At 39.8% G+C, this 13,942-nt stretch overlaps 2 protein-coding genes across 2 annotated transcripts; both read left to right on the top strand.

Moving 5' to 3' along the window:
• Positions 1-3,074: 3,074 nt before the first annotated feature.
• LOC133118537 (myelin and lymphocyte protein-like) lies at positions 3,075-6,595 on the top strand. Its single transcript, XM_061228617.1, has 4 exons — positions 3,075-3,161; positions 4,617-4,784; positions 5,846-5,968; positions 6,521-6,595. The coding sequence occupies exons 1-4, from the start codon at positions 3,075-3,077 to the stop codon at positions 6,593-6,595; spliced, it is 453 nt and encodes a 150-aa protein (XP_061084601.1).
• Positions 6,596-7,677: 1,082 nt separating this feature from the next.
• Positions 7,678-11,833, top strand: LOC133118444 (myelin and lymphocyte protein-like). Its single transcript, XM_061228466.1, has 4 exons — positions 7,678-7,782; positions 10,003-10,170; positions 10,631-10,759; positions 11,209-11,833. The coding sequence occupies exons 1-4, from the start codon at positions 7,690-7,692 to the stop codon at positions 11,281-11,283; spliced, it is 465 nt and encodes a 154-aa protein (XP_061084450.1). The 5' UTR covers positions 7,678-7,689; the 3' UTR covers positions 11,284-11,833.
• Positions 11,834-13,942: the final 2,109 nt, after the last annotated feature.

The raw sequence follows: 13,942 nt of genomic DNA on the forward strand, positions 1-13,942 counted from the left end.
TATCTCAAAAGTGATAACATCCGATAACATCTTCACAATGAGTTTAGTCACAAGATGAGCTCATAATCACAAGCTTATGATTATGAAAATTGTAGCAGCTGTTGCTGAAATATAAGCAATGCAGTTAGTGCCAAAGGGCATAGATGCAAAATGAATGTGCTCCCTTGAGAAATCACACTGCTCCTCTCGATAACAGTGCTTTGTGAGTTCTCCCAAATTTTTTATTTTTTTAAAATAAACTATACCAAGGTTGCCAGGTCTAGGAAAGAAAGTAAGCTCAAAAGGCACTTGGCTGGGATTGAGATTGTGATGTAATGGCAGATCAAAGCAACTACCGTATGCAAGCACCATAGCCTATCAAATAAAACCGCTCCTCTTAACTGTGCTCTCTGGCAGACAGTCCAGGAGAGCTGGCCTTCTCCATGACCTCCATTTTCTTCATAATAAGAAAATGTGATGCAGGGCATTTTCCCAAAAGTGTCCCAATAAGGCGTGAAATATGCAAACCTGGCAACCTGCTCTATACACCAAGGCATGGTACCACCCGACTACAGTGCTCCACAGGGACCAATAACATGTGGAATATTGATCATTTTTACTACCTTTAGAACTGCCACTGAACCTTGACCCAGCGATCAATGCAACGGCTATGTCCACAACAGCACCAACCCTCCCAGAAATACCACCTGCACCTTGAACAATATGGGGTATACACCCTTTTATAACCTTCACACTAATAACCTTTGAAATCTCTTAAAATGTATTCACAAGTTAAGGACCACACCATCAACCGAACGCAAACAAGAATGTTAATTCATTGAGCAGGTGGTCACAATCCGAAGTAATAAATTGTAGACGGACAATGAAATGGTATGGACGATGACTCTACGATGTGGGGGAGACTTCAGCTCAGGATTGACCATAGCTCTTGGGCTTGGTGAGGCCCCACTGGGCCCTATAGTGAGAGAGGGAGAGCAATGGAACTGGTGGGGTAAGGCACGTAAAGTGAGAATGAAAGACAAGGAACAAGTGCAGTCGGCAGGAAGGTCTCTTATCGGGGAAAAGGCGGAAGGGGTGCGTTTGAGGTGTGGTCCTTCTGCTGAACCACAGCTCAATTTCACACATTCTTTATGATCATTATTCTTCTAAAACCTGCTCATTAATTTCTGAGAGCATATTCTGAACTACAACTATGCTGCAACCTACACTACAAGGGACATTCGTTAGAAATAAGTAATAGTTTTAGAAAATATTTTTACTGCAACATGCTTTTGCCATCCAAGACAATCAGGATCTCAGGGAATTATTGAGCTGGGCCCATTATTCAGAGGGTGACAGAAGTGTATGAGACTGCAGATAACAAACAGCCCCTCCCCAGACCACCAGCCGCCTGCTTGGTTTTGAATTAACTCAGAATTCCTGAAAGGCCAGGGCTTCCACAAGTCTCCCCTCCCCTGCCTAATGTGTGTGTGTGTGTGTGTGTGTGTGTTGGGGGGTGGGGTGGAGGGGGGGGGCGTGACTGGATTGTCCGCATTCTCTGTGTGACTGCCGTGTTTCTAAACCACATACAGTATAGGTGGTTCACTTTTCAACAGGAAGGCACATATCAACATTGTTGGCCAAAGAAGCACAGTTAACATCCTCTATTATCATAGGTTTTGAACATTGCATTTATCTTTCATGATTGTACATGAAGAATGGACTTCGTACAATCATTTTTTATACAGCGTCATATTTCCATACTTTCAGATGAGGGATTAAAACGCTACACTGTGTGAGTCATTCCACAAATAAAAGTTTTACCATGTAGTAAAACCTCCACATGGAATAAAGAAGTGACACCAGGCTCTGTATTCATAAAGGGACCAGGAGTAGAATTGATTGATTTGCATGTAAAAGCTGAAAAGTGAAACTTACATGGGAGTAACCATTCCTATGAATGCGGGCCAAGACCAGTGATAAGAGGGTGTGATGTGGGTGATTGGCCGCTTCGTCTAAAATAGGCCCTTTGATGTATTGCAGAATCCAGTCAGATCACTGTCAGTCCGCTGGCCTTACACAAATTGCCAGTACAATGGCCCATTAGTGGGAGGACCAACCATTTAGCTCCAATTGAACCAGAGGTGTCCTTTCTTATTGAAAAATGGGTAAATGTTGGTCTTGGTTTTTATTTTAGCCCAGCACTGAGAAACCTGAATCTACTTTTCATGATTCAAGACCATAGGCAGAAGTGAAGTTTAGAAATGCACATTATCCCATCCCGAATTGACAGACAATGACATGGTCCTTACAAAGAAGTTCCCTCTCACATCACCAAATTCACATGCACTGCTGTCAACAGGACCTGTATGAGGAGCATCAGGAATGGCCAGGATCACTGTGAATCTCTGAGAATGATGTAGCTGGCATTCAAAACCGATGAAAATCATGTGACTCTTATTCTCCTGAGAGGTAATTCCCTTGTTGATCCACTCTCTTGAGGAACGATGCTCAGCACACAGTCTACTGAACATAAGGGGAGTGTGCATGTCGCCAGTGGGTTTGTCATTTGCTGGATAACCCAAATTAACTTTGCTGCAGTTATCAATGATGGGTTTGGATTCCAAGCAAGTATTTGCAAGTTATCATCTGAAGTCCCAGGGTCACATAATTTTAAGCTGATTGAATGGACTGATTGAGTGAAGTCTGAACATCCTTTCACTTCAAACGTTTTGCATACAATCAAAACAAGGGTGGGCAGCCTGCATTAACAATAGAAAATGTGAGGGCAACTCCCCAGGAAAACAAACAGTGGCGTTCTCCACTCTGGCATGCTCTATTTATGAGCAAATCGCCATGGTGACATTTTTATGAATCGCAAAGTTTGAGCAAACCATTCCTGTTCCTTGCACAATGAACCAAGGGCTTTGAAGAAGTTTCCGGTGGCTGTTCAAATAAAATGAAAGCGCAAGGTGCTCGTAGGGGAGGAGCATATTCAACAGAACTAACGTGAGCACATCCTCAAAAGCAGGTGCGGTGGTCAGGAGCATCATTTGGACGCACGGACGGCCGAGCACAGACCTTCGTTTGGTAAAATGGCCTCCACGACCAACAGCTGTCCTTTGCCCAGTGGCTGTAAGATATTCACCAAGATGCCCGATCTTCTCTTCATCCCAGAGTTTGTAAGTACAGAATCTCATTATCATGTGTATAGAGAGGTTCACTGTGCAAAGATAGGGAAGATGTGACGTGGCAATAGGATTTGTCTAAGGAAAAATGTAATAGTTTCTTTGGCACAAATGGGCTACACTCTAAAGTAGCTAAAATAATGTTGCCATAAGTGTATGATATAGTTTTGAGCACTGCAGCAGACATGTTAGCCTGTTGACCATTATAACATACACTCCAAGTCAATGTACATTCAAACATGTAACTCAATTTTATTACCCATTTCATGGTACACATTTTTAATAAACATTTTGTAAAGCATGTGCATAGCAATTGTTTTTAATGAGCTGAGTCAACTGATGGAAATCATTCAGTATACACACAGGAAATAGCCTGTTAGGAAGGATACTGATGATATTACTAAAGAAATGTATTGCGCAAGGTGAACATTGGATGGATGTCAGGCTTGTAATATTTGACAGAAAGATTAGGGGAACATGCAAGGCCATATCAATGGATTTCACTTTTCTTTTAAAAGCTTTAATAGTATTTATTAATTTTCCCTCATTTGACAGTTGACCAATTTTGTTTTGTGTTAATTATATTGTATTAACAATATTTTTTTCTCATTCATTTCTGACCCACCAACTTTCAAGATGTTTATAAAAATAAATTACATGAAACAACCTCTACATCTATAATTCCATTTTCCAGAGAACATAGTTTTACATAGTAGGGGACTATCTCCTGCTTACTCTAATCAACTAAATAACTAATTATTATTAATTAACTAGATTAAGCTGTATGCTGTCATAATAATATACTGTTGATAGCATGGTGAAGTAGATCTGATTATGTGAGTTCCATATTGAAATGACATTGAAGCTATGCGGATCCTCTCATGTGCGATTTTAATGTCATTCTTTGTGTAAGGGCGTGACCGAGTGTTTGTAACAGTTTTCAGGTAAAACCACACAACACACTGTTAATAAGTCAGTCACCTGTAAAATGTTTTAAAGAGCAAAGCTAAAGGAGCTTGATGAATATAATGTTACATTACATTATATTAATGGCATTTGACAGATGCTCTTATCCAGAGCAACATACAGTTGATTAGACTAAGCAGGAGACAGTCCTCCCCCGGGTCACTGCAGTTAAGGGCCCAATATGATTAAACAACCTCTTTAGAAAATGCTGACTGAATATTGCAAGTCCCATAGGTACATATCTTAAAATTTAAGACTCAAATATTTGTCAGTTTTGAATTACTACCCCACGAAGCCCTCAGTTATTTTGAAATCGGCTTTGTAAAAATCTGTGCATGTATGCAGCGATATGTCACTCGTCACAAGCTCTAATATGTTAATGGGGCTAGTAACGGCAAATCTAATCATGGCAGTGTTCAAGTGTAACCGAGTCATTTAAGTCTTGGTGGCTTGTGTTTATAGCTGGTGTCTTCTGTGTTATAGGTGGCTGGTGGTCTGGTGTGGACTCTGGTGGCCTCTACGAAAGTAGCGTTTCCCAACCCTCAAGGCTGGGTGATGTTTGTGTCCATCTTCTGCTTTGTCCTCACCAGCATCTGGCTCTTCTCTTTCCTCTGCAGTCTCAACCAGAAAGGTTCCTATTGGCCAACACTGGTGAGTTCTTGAGCTTTTGTGAGCGTGTCCTATGGGGCAACATTGGCTCAGGCGGTAAGAGCAGTCGTCTGGCAGTCGGAGGGTGGCCGGTTTCAATCGTCACACAGGCTTAAATACACTAAGAAAGGAACTAAACGATAAACAGGTGTAGGAGCTGGGGAAATGGAAGATGAGGAACAGGGGAGGGGAATTCATGACAAGGAAGTACACACCGCCCTGGGTGTGTCGAAGTGTCCCTGAGCAAGACACCCAACCCCCCGAATGCTCCTTACAGGCTGGTTGGTCCCTTGCATGGGAGCCCATCGCCGTTGATGTGGGAGTGTGTGTATGAATGGGGGAATGAGGAGCATCAATAGTACAGCACTTTGAATAAAGGCGCTATATACATGCCAATCATTTATCATTTACGTCCCAGGCTGATCAATCAGGACGAACACACATGGCACATTCCATTTCAAAATAGGACAGTAATCCAGCTCACTGGTTCCAAAAACTATATACATACAGTCTGCCTATTATAGCTGTTGTATGGACCAGTAAGGTTAAAGTCAGGGTAATGCACGGTATGTAGATCCCATTTCCAGGAGGCAACAGTACATTTTGAAATGAACACTAAGTCTTAGTGGGTGTTAACATTTTATTCAGACTATCCATAGACTGTAGGTTATAGTCCAGCATTTCCTTTCTGTGATACACTGTCCAAATTTACAGACTGTCATGACACTCTCAAAGACGAGCAACGTACTGAAATTGATGTGACGTGTCAACAGTTTAAATATGCCTAAATGTTCTTTCACGGTTTTAATGAAGTGATTTGCATTACATTTATTTTGCCCTTTGTGAATGTAATTTGTCCATTTGCGTTTTTAAAAATAGTTTTTTAAAAAGAGTTTTCACACAGCACATCTGACCTTATCTGGGTTAGACTGCTGTAAAGTGCTGTATTTTATTGTGATAAGCTGTGTGCTGGTAAATATGTGTGAAATGGTCTTAATGTCAGAACAACCTTAATGTTTCTCTGAAGTGAGATAATTCAGAGGACCCCCACCTCTCTTTTTCAGGACGTAGCTTATCATGCCATCGCTGCTGCCTTCTACCTCAGTGCGGCTGTTCCACAGGCACTGGTGACCATCTCCACGAACACCTCCGCAACACAGATTCGACAGTTAAACATCGCAGCAGTGGTATGGATCTCAGTGCCTACTGTATAACCACAAGTGGATTTTATTATACAAATGGGAATCTTAAAAAGTCATAGACAGTGTACACGGTTGTTTTCGTTCTGTAAACTGCCGATTTACGTCTATGGAACAAGGCGTGTTGTGTTAGCGAATCAATCAGTTCAATTAATCAGTGCTGAAAGTAACAACATTTGCAGATGCTGTGGCCCCCAAAGATTTTGAAACCTGTTATTGATAAAGGTTTTTAATAGCTTTAGCAATTCCTATACATATTTTTCCTTTCAAACATGAAACAGGCTGCAAATAGAGAAGATTGATAGCTCTAACCCCTGGAGCATGAGTGTATCCGTGTATTTGACATGGGTAAATAATTGGGAAAGAATTCCTGAAGGGGCTGTTTCCCTGCCCACATTCCAAAACGTACGTACAGTAAAACAGTGGTTAAACAGATGCCCTGTCCTTTCTGTTCCATTGTGTGTCCACGAGTCAGTGAAGTGCAGGTGTGGTGCCTTCCATCATATTTTTACATTCCTCTTTGTCTGCCCCTTCCTACAGGTGATGGCCTATGTTGCTACCCTGCTGTATACTATACACACAGTCTTCTCAGCCATTCGGTGGAAATCATCCTGAAGAAAGACCTCACAAGATGCTGCCAAGCCAATTGGAATATTGGGGAACAAACAAACAAGCAAAAAACTAAAGACAAAAAAATAAGTTGGGAGTGTGGAGTTTGTAGACATGATGAATTGGTGGCCTGTATTTAGTTGGGACTTGTCCCAACTAAAGTTACTTTTAGTGATTACTGATGCTTGTGATGCAATACAAATTGTTAATCATTTTTTACATTTACATTTTTTGTCATTTGGCAGATGCTTTTAAGCCAAAGCGACTTACAAGTGCATAGGTTCTACCACAAGTCAAAGCATCACATCCATAACTAGGAAAATACACATGGAATGCTGTTCTAAACATATAATCGTCATCATAAGTGCTTTTTTTTTTTTTGGGTTAGACCAGGAGAGGGATATCAGACAGGGGGGGCGGGGGAAATCAGGAGGGAGGACTAAGGTAGAGTTTGAGAAGGTGTGTGTAATCAAAGACATATGATGAATTGAGTCCTCTTAATGACCATATACCTGAACTGTTTTATACACTGTTTTGTATACTGTTTTAACCCCAGCTGCTGAATTCATAAGACAATCTGAAAGGGAAAAAACAACAGATATATATAGTTCACGAGAAATGTATAGAAGTTTAATAAATACACATTTATATTTCCATATGTATTCCTATATGATTCACAGGGGAGCTATTTCACTGGAGAGAGAACAACATAACATAACTGTCTCAACATAAGAAGCAGCAGTTTACAGTACTGTTCAACTTGTTGGCTGGTTGAATTTTCAAAGAGAGCCACAGGAGTATTACATAGATGGATTCCCTGGTCAAAAATAATAATTTTTATTAACATTGAGCCCTGTGACAAATAGATGAGAATTCATAAACAAAAATGTGACTTTACACAGGAGAAAGCACTCTGTGCTGCCTGTTATCACATAATCAATGGCACGTTGAACATTGTGAACGTTATCACTTGAAAGGCATGTGCAGGGAACAGGTATCGTGATGAAAAAGCAGGTTTTTCAGGTCGGCTGTTCGTCTTTCCTTAAAAGCAGCACCGGTTTCTCTGTTAGTTCACTTTAGCCGAAGTGAGGAGCAACACAATGTCTGCCACAACAGCTGAGCGTGTTGGGAGTTTGCCTAGCGGGGTTGGGATCTGCAGGACAGCACCAGATATTTTATACATTCCTGAACTTGTGAGTACCTGGCCCATTTTTACTGGTGAAGATGCTTTAATACAACGGTTGTTCCCGGCTGTTCCTGTTATCTTCAGGTGAGCCAAAGTAGGGTTGAAATGAAAACCTAGAACAAGGTATATTTCCAAGAACAGGGTTGGATTCAATTGATGTCAAATAAATTCATTTGATTGTGTTAGTACTCAACTGATCATTGAACAATATGATCAATTTAGTCCTTGAAGTGTTGGAAACATCATCATCAGAGACATATATGCTATTTAACAGCTAAAGCTAAATGTATATATTTTTGACATTTTCTTCAGAGTAGCAGGGGACACAGACCTTGGTTTCTCTTCAAACCACTGCCCTTAAGGGCTGAGAACTGCTGGTTTACCATCATCTCATTACCTCTGGTGTGAAGTCCAAGGTCCAAGTTGGCTAATAAGCAACACTAATTGTTCAATTATTCGGAAATAAAATCAGGGATAGATTTTGATTCCAAGGCCAGATTTGAGAATCCCTGGCCTAGTCCTTCCCACAGGGATATGCTTATATGAATAGCCACCCACAAGAGCCTTTTGACGGTCGAGGTGAAGGCACACACCCGATAACACTGGAACATATCGCTTACCTTGTTCAACACAGATGCCTGGGTGTGCTGGGTTCTTTACAGGCACTACCATGGAAATGGGAGGTGGCTAGAGATTGTGTCATAGATATATCCATCATATAGCTTGTGGGGATGTCCCTTTGTCTCAGACACTTGGGGGGAATAAAAATCTACTTTATAAGAGTTTGTATACTAAACTTATAAATGCAACTGTCCAAGTATTCAAGGTGTGCTGTCTTTTTTTTTCTTTGAATAAAAATGCCCCAGACAGGATTTATGAGTTGACATAATGTACTCTATCAGATTGAAATGTACTTCATCAAAGTTGGTTTAACAATTTGTTGATATTTCAGCATAACTCAGCACTACTAGATTCAAATGATCCAGTTTGAATCTAGTGTATAGAAATAAATGTATAGAAATGGATCCAAATGTCTCATCATTCAATAGACTACATGTTAAATACACATGTTACATATGTAATAGATTCTTAATACAACTGATATCTGCAGTCTTTCATTAACTCTAGGATTTTCTAGAAAGAAATTCCATCAGTGTGTTATAAAGTATGTATGGTGTTATAGATGTACATATTTATTTAGGAAACTGACAGCATTGCTCCAGGGGAGGATTGTCTCCTGCTTAGTCTAATATCAACTGTAAGATGCTCTGGATTGTTGAATTAATCGTGCCATTGATCATAAATAGTGCCCCGGTCCACTAGCTGCAAAACACCTCCAAAACATCAATGACCTACCTCCATATTTAACAGTACTGTAGGTATGATGCTTCATCTTTTATCCATTCCTCTCTTGCTGTCAAACATGTTGATGGTGTTTGTGGCCACAATGTTAAATTTTGGTCTCATCTGACCATAGCGCTCTCTTCCAGTCACAATTCCAATGAGGTTTGGCAAACTCCAGATGCTTGGTTTTGTTTGCTGTGCTCAGTAAGAGCTGTCTTTGTGCCACCCTTCCAAAGAGTTTGTTGGTATGGAGGTGCCATTCTATTGTCTTTTTGAGACTTAGTGACCCCAAGATGCAACCAATCTCTGCAATTCTTGCAATTGGTTTCTTTATGACCTCCTCACCATCTTCCTCACTGTCCATGGGGACAACGTGCTCTTGCGTCCTCTTCCTGGCAAGTTTTCAACCATTCCTTATGTTTCTATTTGTATTATTATTGCCCATACAGCGCAAATTGGTATGTGTAACCATTTATGTATTGTTTACCATCTGTCTCTTCTGAATTGACCCTTTTTTATTTTACTTTTTCCCATGCTGATGGATGACAAAGAGAATTTGAATGCTTGTTACCTCATTTTTATACTTTAGTGAAACATGAAGTGATGGAATGATATATGGTTCCTTTAGACTAAATTAAATAAATGTAGTTGTTCCTTGACTAAATAAAATAAAATTGTATTGCCAATTTCACTTTGTGTTTATTTACAATAATTGTTAGGGGATTACTTAATACTAAACATTGAGACATGAGAGTATATGTATTAAAATAAAAGTACATAATTTTCCCATGTTTGAACAAAACATACAGTATATATTATTATCTGTGTTGTTTATTATATGCTGCCTTTTTTATCATTGCTCTCTACTGTCTCCCTTCCTCAGATCTGCGGGGGGCTGGTGTGGATTCTGGTTGCTTCCACGCTGGTGATCCCGGCCAACCCGCAGGGATGGGTGATGTTTGTGTCTATTTTCTGCTTTATAGTGACCTTCCTGTGGCTGGTGGTCTTCGCCTGCGAGGGGCACAAAAACAGCCAGGGTTGGGCAGCTGCGGTAAGCCTTCAGCAAACAGCCGTCGTGCCCAGAACACAACGTTAAATCAGTGCTTCCCAAACTCTTCAGCAAACAGCCGTCGTGCCCAGAACACAACGTTAAATCTGTGCTTCCCAAACTCTTCAGCAAACATCATCATCATACCCTTTTTTGGAGCCCCACCAACTGATTGTGCTGGGATGCAATTTTGGTTTCTAATTGCATACTAAATTAAACAACACATATTTTTTAATCTATTAAACAAACTTTTGATGTTATCATACAGTACATAGGAATTTATGAAAATTTGATTTCATGTTTTGTAATAACAAGCATAACAACAAGTAATAACAACATTGTCCCGATTCAAATGTGCAGTCATTAGATCACTACGGTAAATGAAATATTCTCTCATTCTTCTAAAGGTTGAACTGGAAGTAGACCCATATTGTAACCTAATTTGAATTGTTCTGTTTCTCAGGACTGTGTGTATCATGCAGTGGCAGTAATTCTATATCTCAGTGCCTCTGTGTCCCTCGCCAAAACAACCATCGATTTTCAGACTTCTGATCCCACCTCCAAGACCTACAAAATCGACATCGCTGCAGTTGTAAGTAAAAAGCTGACTATTAAAATGCAGTGACAGATAATGAGTGCTAGAAATTGTGTTGTCGTCATCTTTCTGGTTCATTTCAGTGAATGTTTTTTTTATGATTACAAAGCAAACAACCTCTATTTAATGAAATAAAGCACATTATGGCACATTGCTTTTCATAAAGCTGATTTTAAAGAATCATAGAAATGTTTCTTCCAAGGCCTACATTTAGCCTTAGGCATCATAATATTAATATATGCTTTGGGACAGTCTCAAACCACAAGTCAAATTTATTTTCTCTGTGCATCCAGCAACATTGAAATGCTCCTGTACGTAATGTTAAGATACCATGGCTGTTATTTATAATACTGTACACTGTTGGAAATGAATCAACAAGACAAAATGTGCAGACTGGTTTATTTATTATTTTCTCTGACTAACCGGGTTTATGTGTTCTCTTCCAGGTGTTTTCATTTCTGGCCACTCTACTCTACTTCATACATTTAATTTTGTCTGCGATCAGGTGGAAGACTTTCTAAAGATCATATGAAGAGAACTTTGCTGCATGACAGATCTGTGAGAGTTTTTGTCCTTTAGGAAAGCGAAATTGTTTTCCGAAATAGCTTACCCAACAATAAAAAAAAATTATGAGAGAGTGTAAGGGGGAAGGTAATATGTTCTGAAAAATGCCTTTCTACAAAGCACACAGACAATATGTAAATATGAAGTGTGTATCTATATAGTGTAATCTATATTGAGATTGCAGACAAACCAAGAAGGAAAGTCTGCATAATACTGACAATTATTTGTAAACTTTGTAACATTTCATGACTCATGAGAGTTTAGCCCTCTCCTTGTATCTGATCATATTCCCATTTGTCCACAACCTTTAAAAATATTCCGAAAAGAAATGATGGCAAGTATTTTAGTATATTTATTATACAGCAAGTGCTATGATGTACATGCAAGGCCAGGCAGGGTAGTCTATCTTACCATAGATGTTTAACTGTGCTTTATACCATAGATATGTGATGTCTTTGGTGTGCTGGAGGAATAAACTGCATTTTAGCCCGGGCTTGGTGCCCTTCAGTGTGTGAATACTGGACTGTGTTGCCTTTCTCAGCAGACTGGTTATTGTCCAGGGAGTAAAAAGACTAAACAAAAACAAAAACTCCCTCACCCCACCACAAACCAGAAATTCTACTTTCAGAAATGCAGCAGAAATGCAACTTTTCAGACTCCATTTTAAAAGTGCTCTGCAGCTTATTCCATGTGTCTGGAGCATGAAAAGAATAGAAAACGTTGTTTTATGAGCATTCAAAGCGAATTTGAAATATGGGCACAATTTGCAGATCATTTAAAGATGTTTGCAAGTTCGGAACAGCCGATTGAAAAGAATCAGGAAATTAAATACACAATAGTATCGTCCACATAAAGGTGGGTATGACAGCCTGTTTAGGATGAAATTATGTCATTAATACAAACAGTAAACACAACTGGACCCAGTATGGAGCCATACAGATCTCCTTTCCTTATTGGCAAAAACTCAGAATGGACATGCCCTATTTTTTACACACTGATGCCTCCCAGATAATTAGTTCTGAGCTCATAATCAAAAGCTTAGAATCAAAACCCATACAATATAATTTTTGTAACAGTGAGTGATCAACTGTGTCAAATGCCTTTGTCAAATAAACAAAGAGTGCAGTAGAATATTTTCTACTGTCTATTGTGGGGACAATATCATTCACAACCAAAGTAGCAGCTCTGATGGTGCTATGCTCAGCCCTATTTAAAAAGTAGTGTGCTGATGTGTTGCTAACTAAGCCAATATGGTATATACACTGTAAATGTATATGTCCTGTAAAACTACTGCAGAACTTCTTCTAAACAAAAAAACAATACACATTCTGCTTATATTCTATTTTTAAAATCCTGAGCATATATTATAGGATTGCACCCAAATCAGCTAGCTTTTCATTATATTATGTTGAAACAGTCATCGTAATCCTGTGGTGCTTGCAATTTAGTTTCCTTGGGTGTGTGTGCTCCATTTTCACTTAATTCCATAGATTTCTTCTTGATTTTGTATTTACTCGATTCGAGATTCAACAATTGATTGCAGGGCTGGCTGTTAATTGATCATTGAGAGCAGCTGTTGTGCATTCTTCTCTTATCCAATCAGGGTGTGACAACACCCTTCCTGCTGAGATGAAAAGAGCAGGAAGGGGTTGTCTCTGTTTGATCGCTTGTGACATGACTGTAGTTGCATTTAGTGAGAGCTGGTAGGAGCGTTGGAGGGCTTTTGTGTGAGAGTTTCCCCCTCTTGTCTCAATTGCCAGACCAAGAGATAAGATGTAGTAGTATGTTTTGGGAAGTCTAGCGGTTTTAACGGTTTTGTATTTTGTGGCAAATCTTTGCTGGGTGGCCTGGTCTAGAGTAGCATGCAGAGCTAGCCATGGCTATCCATTGTAAATCCATATGTTTTGATAAATGCTTGCCCCCCCCCCCCGCAAAGTCCAAGTACCGGGGAGGAATGATCAGTGACTAAATGAGCACAGGAAATGCCTGGGCTCTTCAGGACGTTCAGTGGGGTGGCTGTTTGGGTTGACAGGAGATTCTATGCTGGAGGCTCTACCAGTTTGAGTATGAGGGTTTCACACTGACTCTTAAACTGGAAAGACCAAATATAGTCTCCTGAACTCTGGTCAACAAGTGGTGTCAATCCTGTAAGAGTTCTGAAAGGAAGGATTATCGGGATAATTGAGGGGGGGGAAAGGTATACACATTCCTGTAGGAATAATGCCCATAAACTTGAGTCAGTGGTATCTGGAGCCCACTCCTTTTGATAAGATTGTGAAAGTTTCCAGTCGCTTGCATAATGTTTGACATTCTTCACTATTCCGTGGAATGTATTTAAAAGCTACTGCTGCAATCTGAAATTTATTTAATCCCACCAATGGAATATTGTGGGATGTAAAGTTTTAAGTATTCTAACCATTTGGAGTAGGATGTCATGTCAACAGTCATCCCACAAGTCCCTTCCCTGAAATGGAAGTAGGTTTTTCTCTTTTAAATGAAAAAGTATTACTTTGTTATTCACAGGATTCAGTCAGTCACAAAATGCTCAATACCACCTTATCCGATAGGTTGTCCGGAACTGATGCTCCATGTATTAAATGTCTTTTAATACTTAAA

Source organism: Conger conger, chromosome 18 (genome assembly GCF_963514075.1).
Source record: "Conger conger chromosome 18, fConCon1.1, whole genome shotgun sequence".
Lineage (NCBI taxonomy): Eukaryota > Metazoa > Chordata > Actinopteri > Anguilliformes > Congridae > Conger > Conger conger.

Excerpts from the sequence above, each read along its gene's own strand:
- LOC133118537 (XM_061228617.1), top strand. The coding sequence starts at position 3,075 with ATGGCCTCCACGACCAACAGCTGTCCTTTGCCCAGTGGCTGTAAGATA. Across the intron at positions 3,162-4,616 it reads TTCTCTTCATCCCAGAGTTT|GTGGCTGGTGGTCTGGTGTG; the intron begins GTAAGTACAGAA and ends TCTGTGTTATAG. Across the intron at positions 5,969-6,520 it reads AGTTAAACATCGCAGCAGTG|GTGATGGCCTATGTTGCTAC; the intron begins GTATGGATCTCA and ends CCCTTCCTACAG.
- LOC133118444 (XM_061228466.1), top strand. The coding sequence starts at position 7,690 with ATGTCTGCCACAACAGCTGAGCGTGTTGGGAGTTTGCCTAGCGGGGTT. Across the intron at positions 7,783-10,002 it reads TTTTATACATTCCTGAACTT|ATCTGCGGGGGGCTGGTGTG; the intron begins GTGAGTACCTGG and ends TCCCTTCCTCAG. Across the intron at positions 10,760-11,208 it reads AAATCGACATCGCTGCAGTT|GTGTTTTCATTTCTGGCCAC; the intron begins GTAAGTAAAAAG and ends GTTCTCTTCCAG.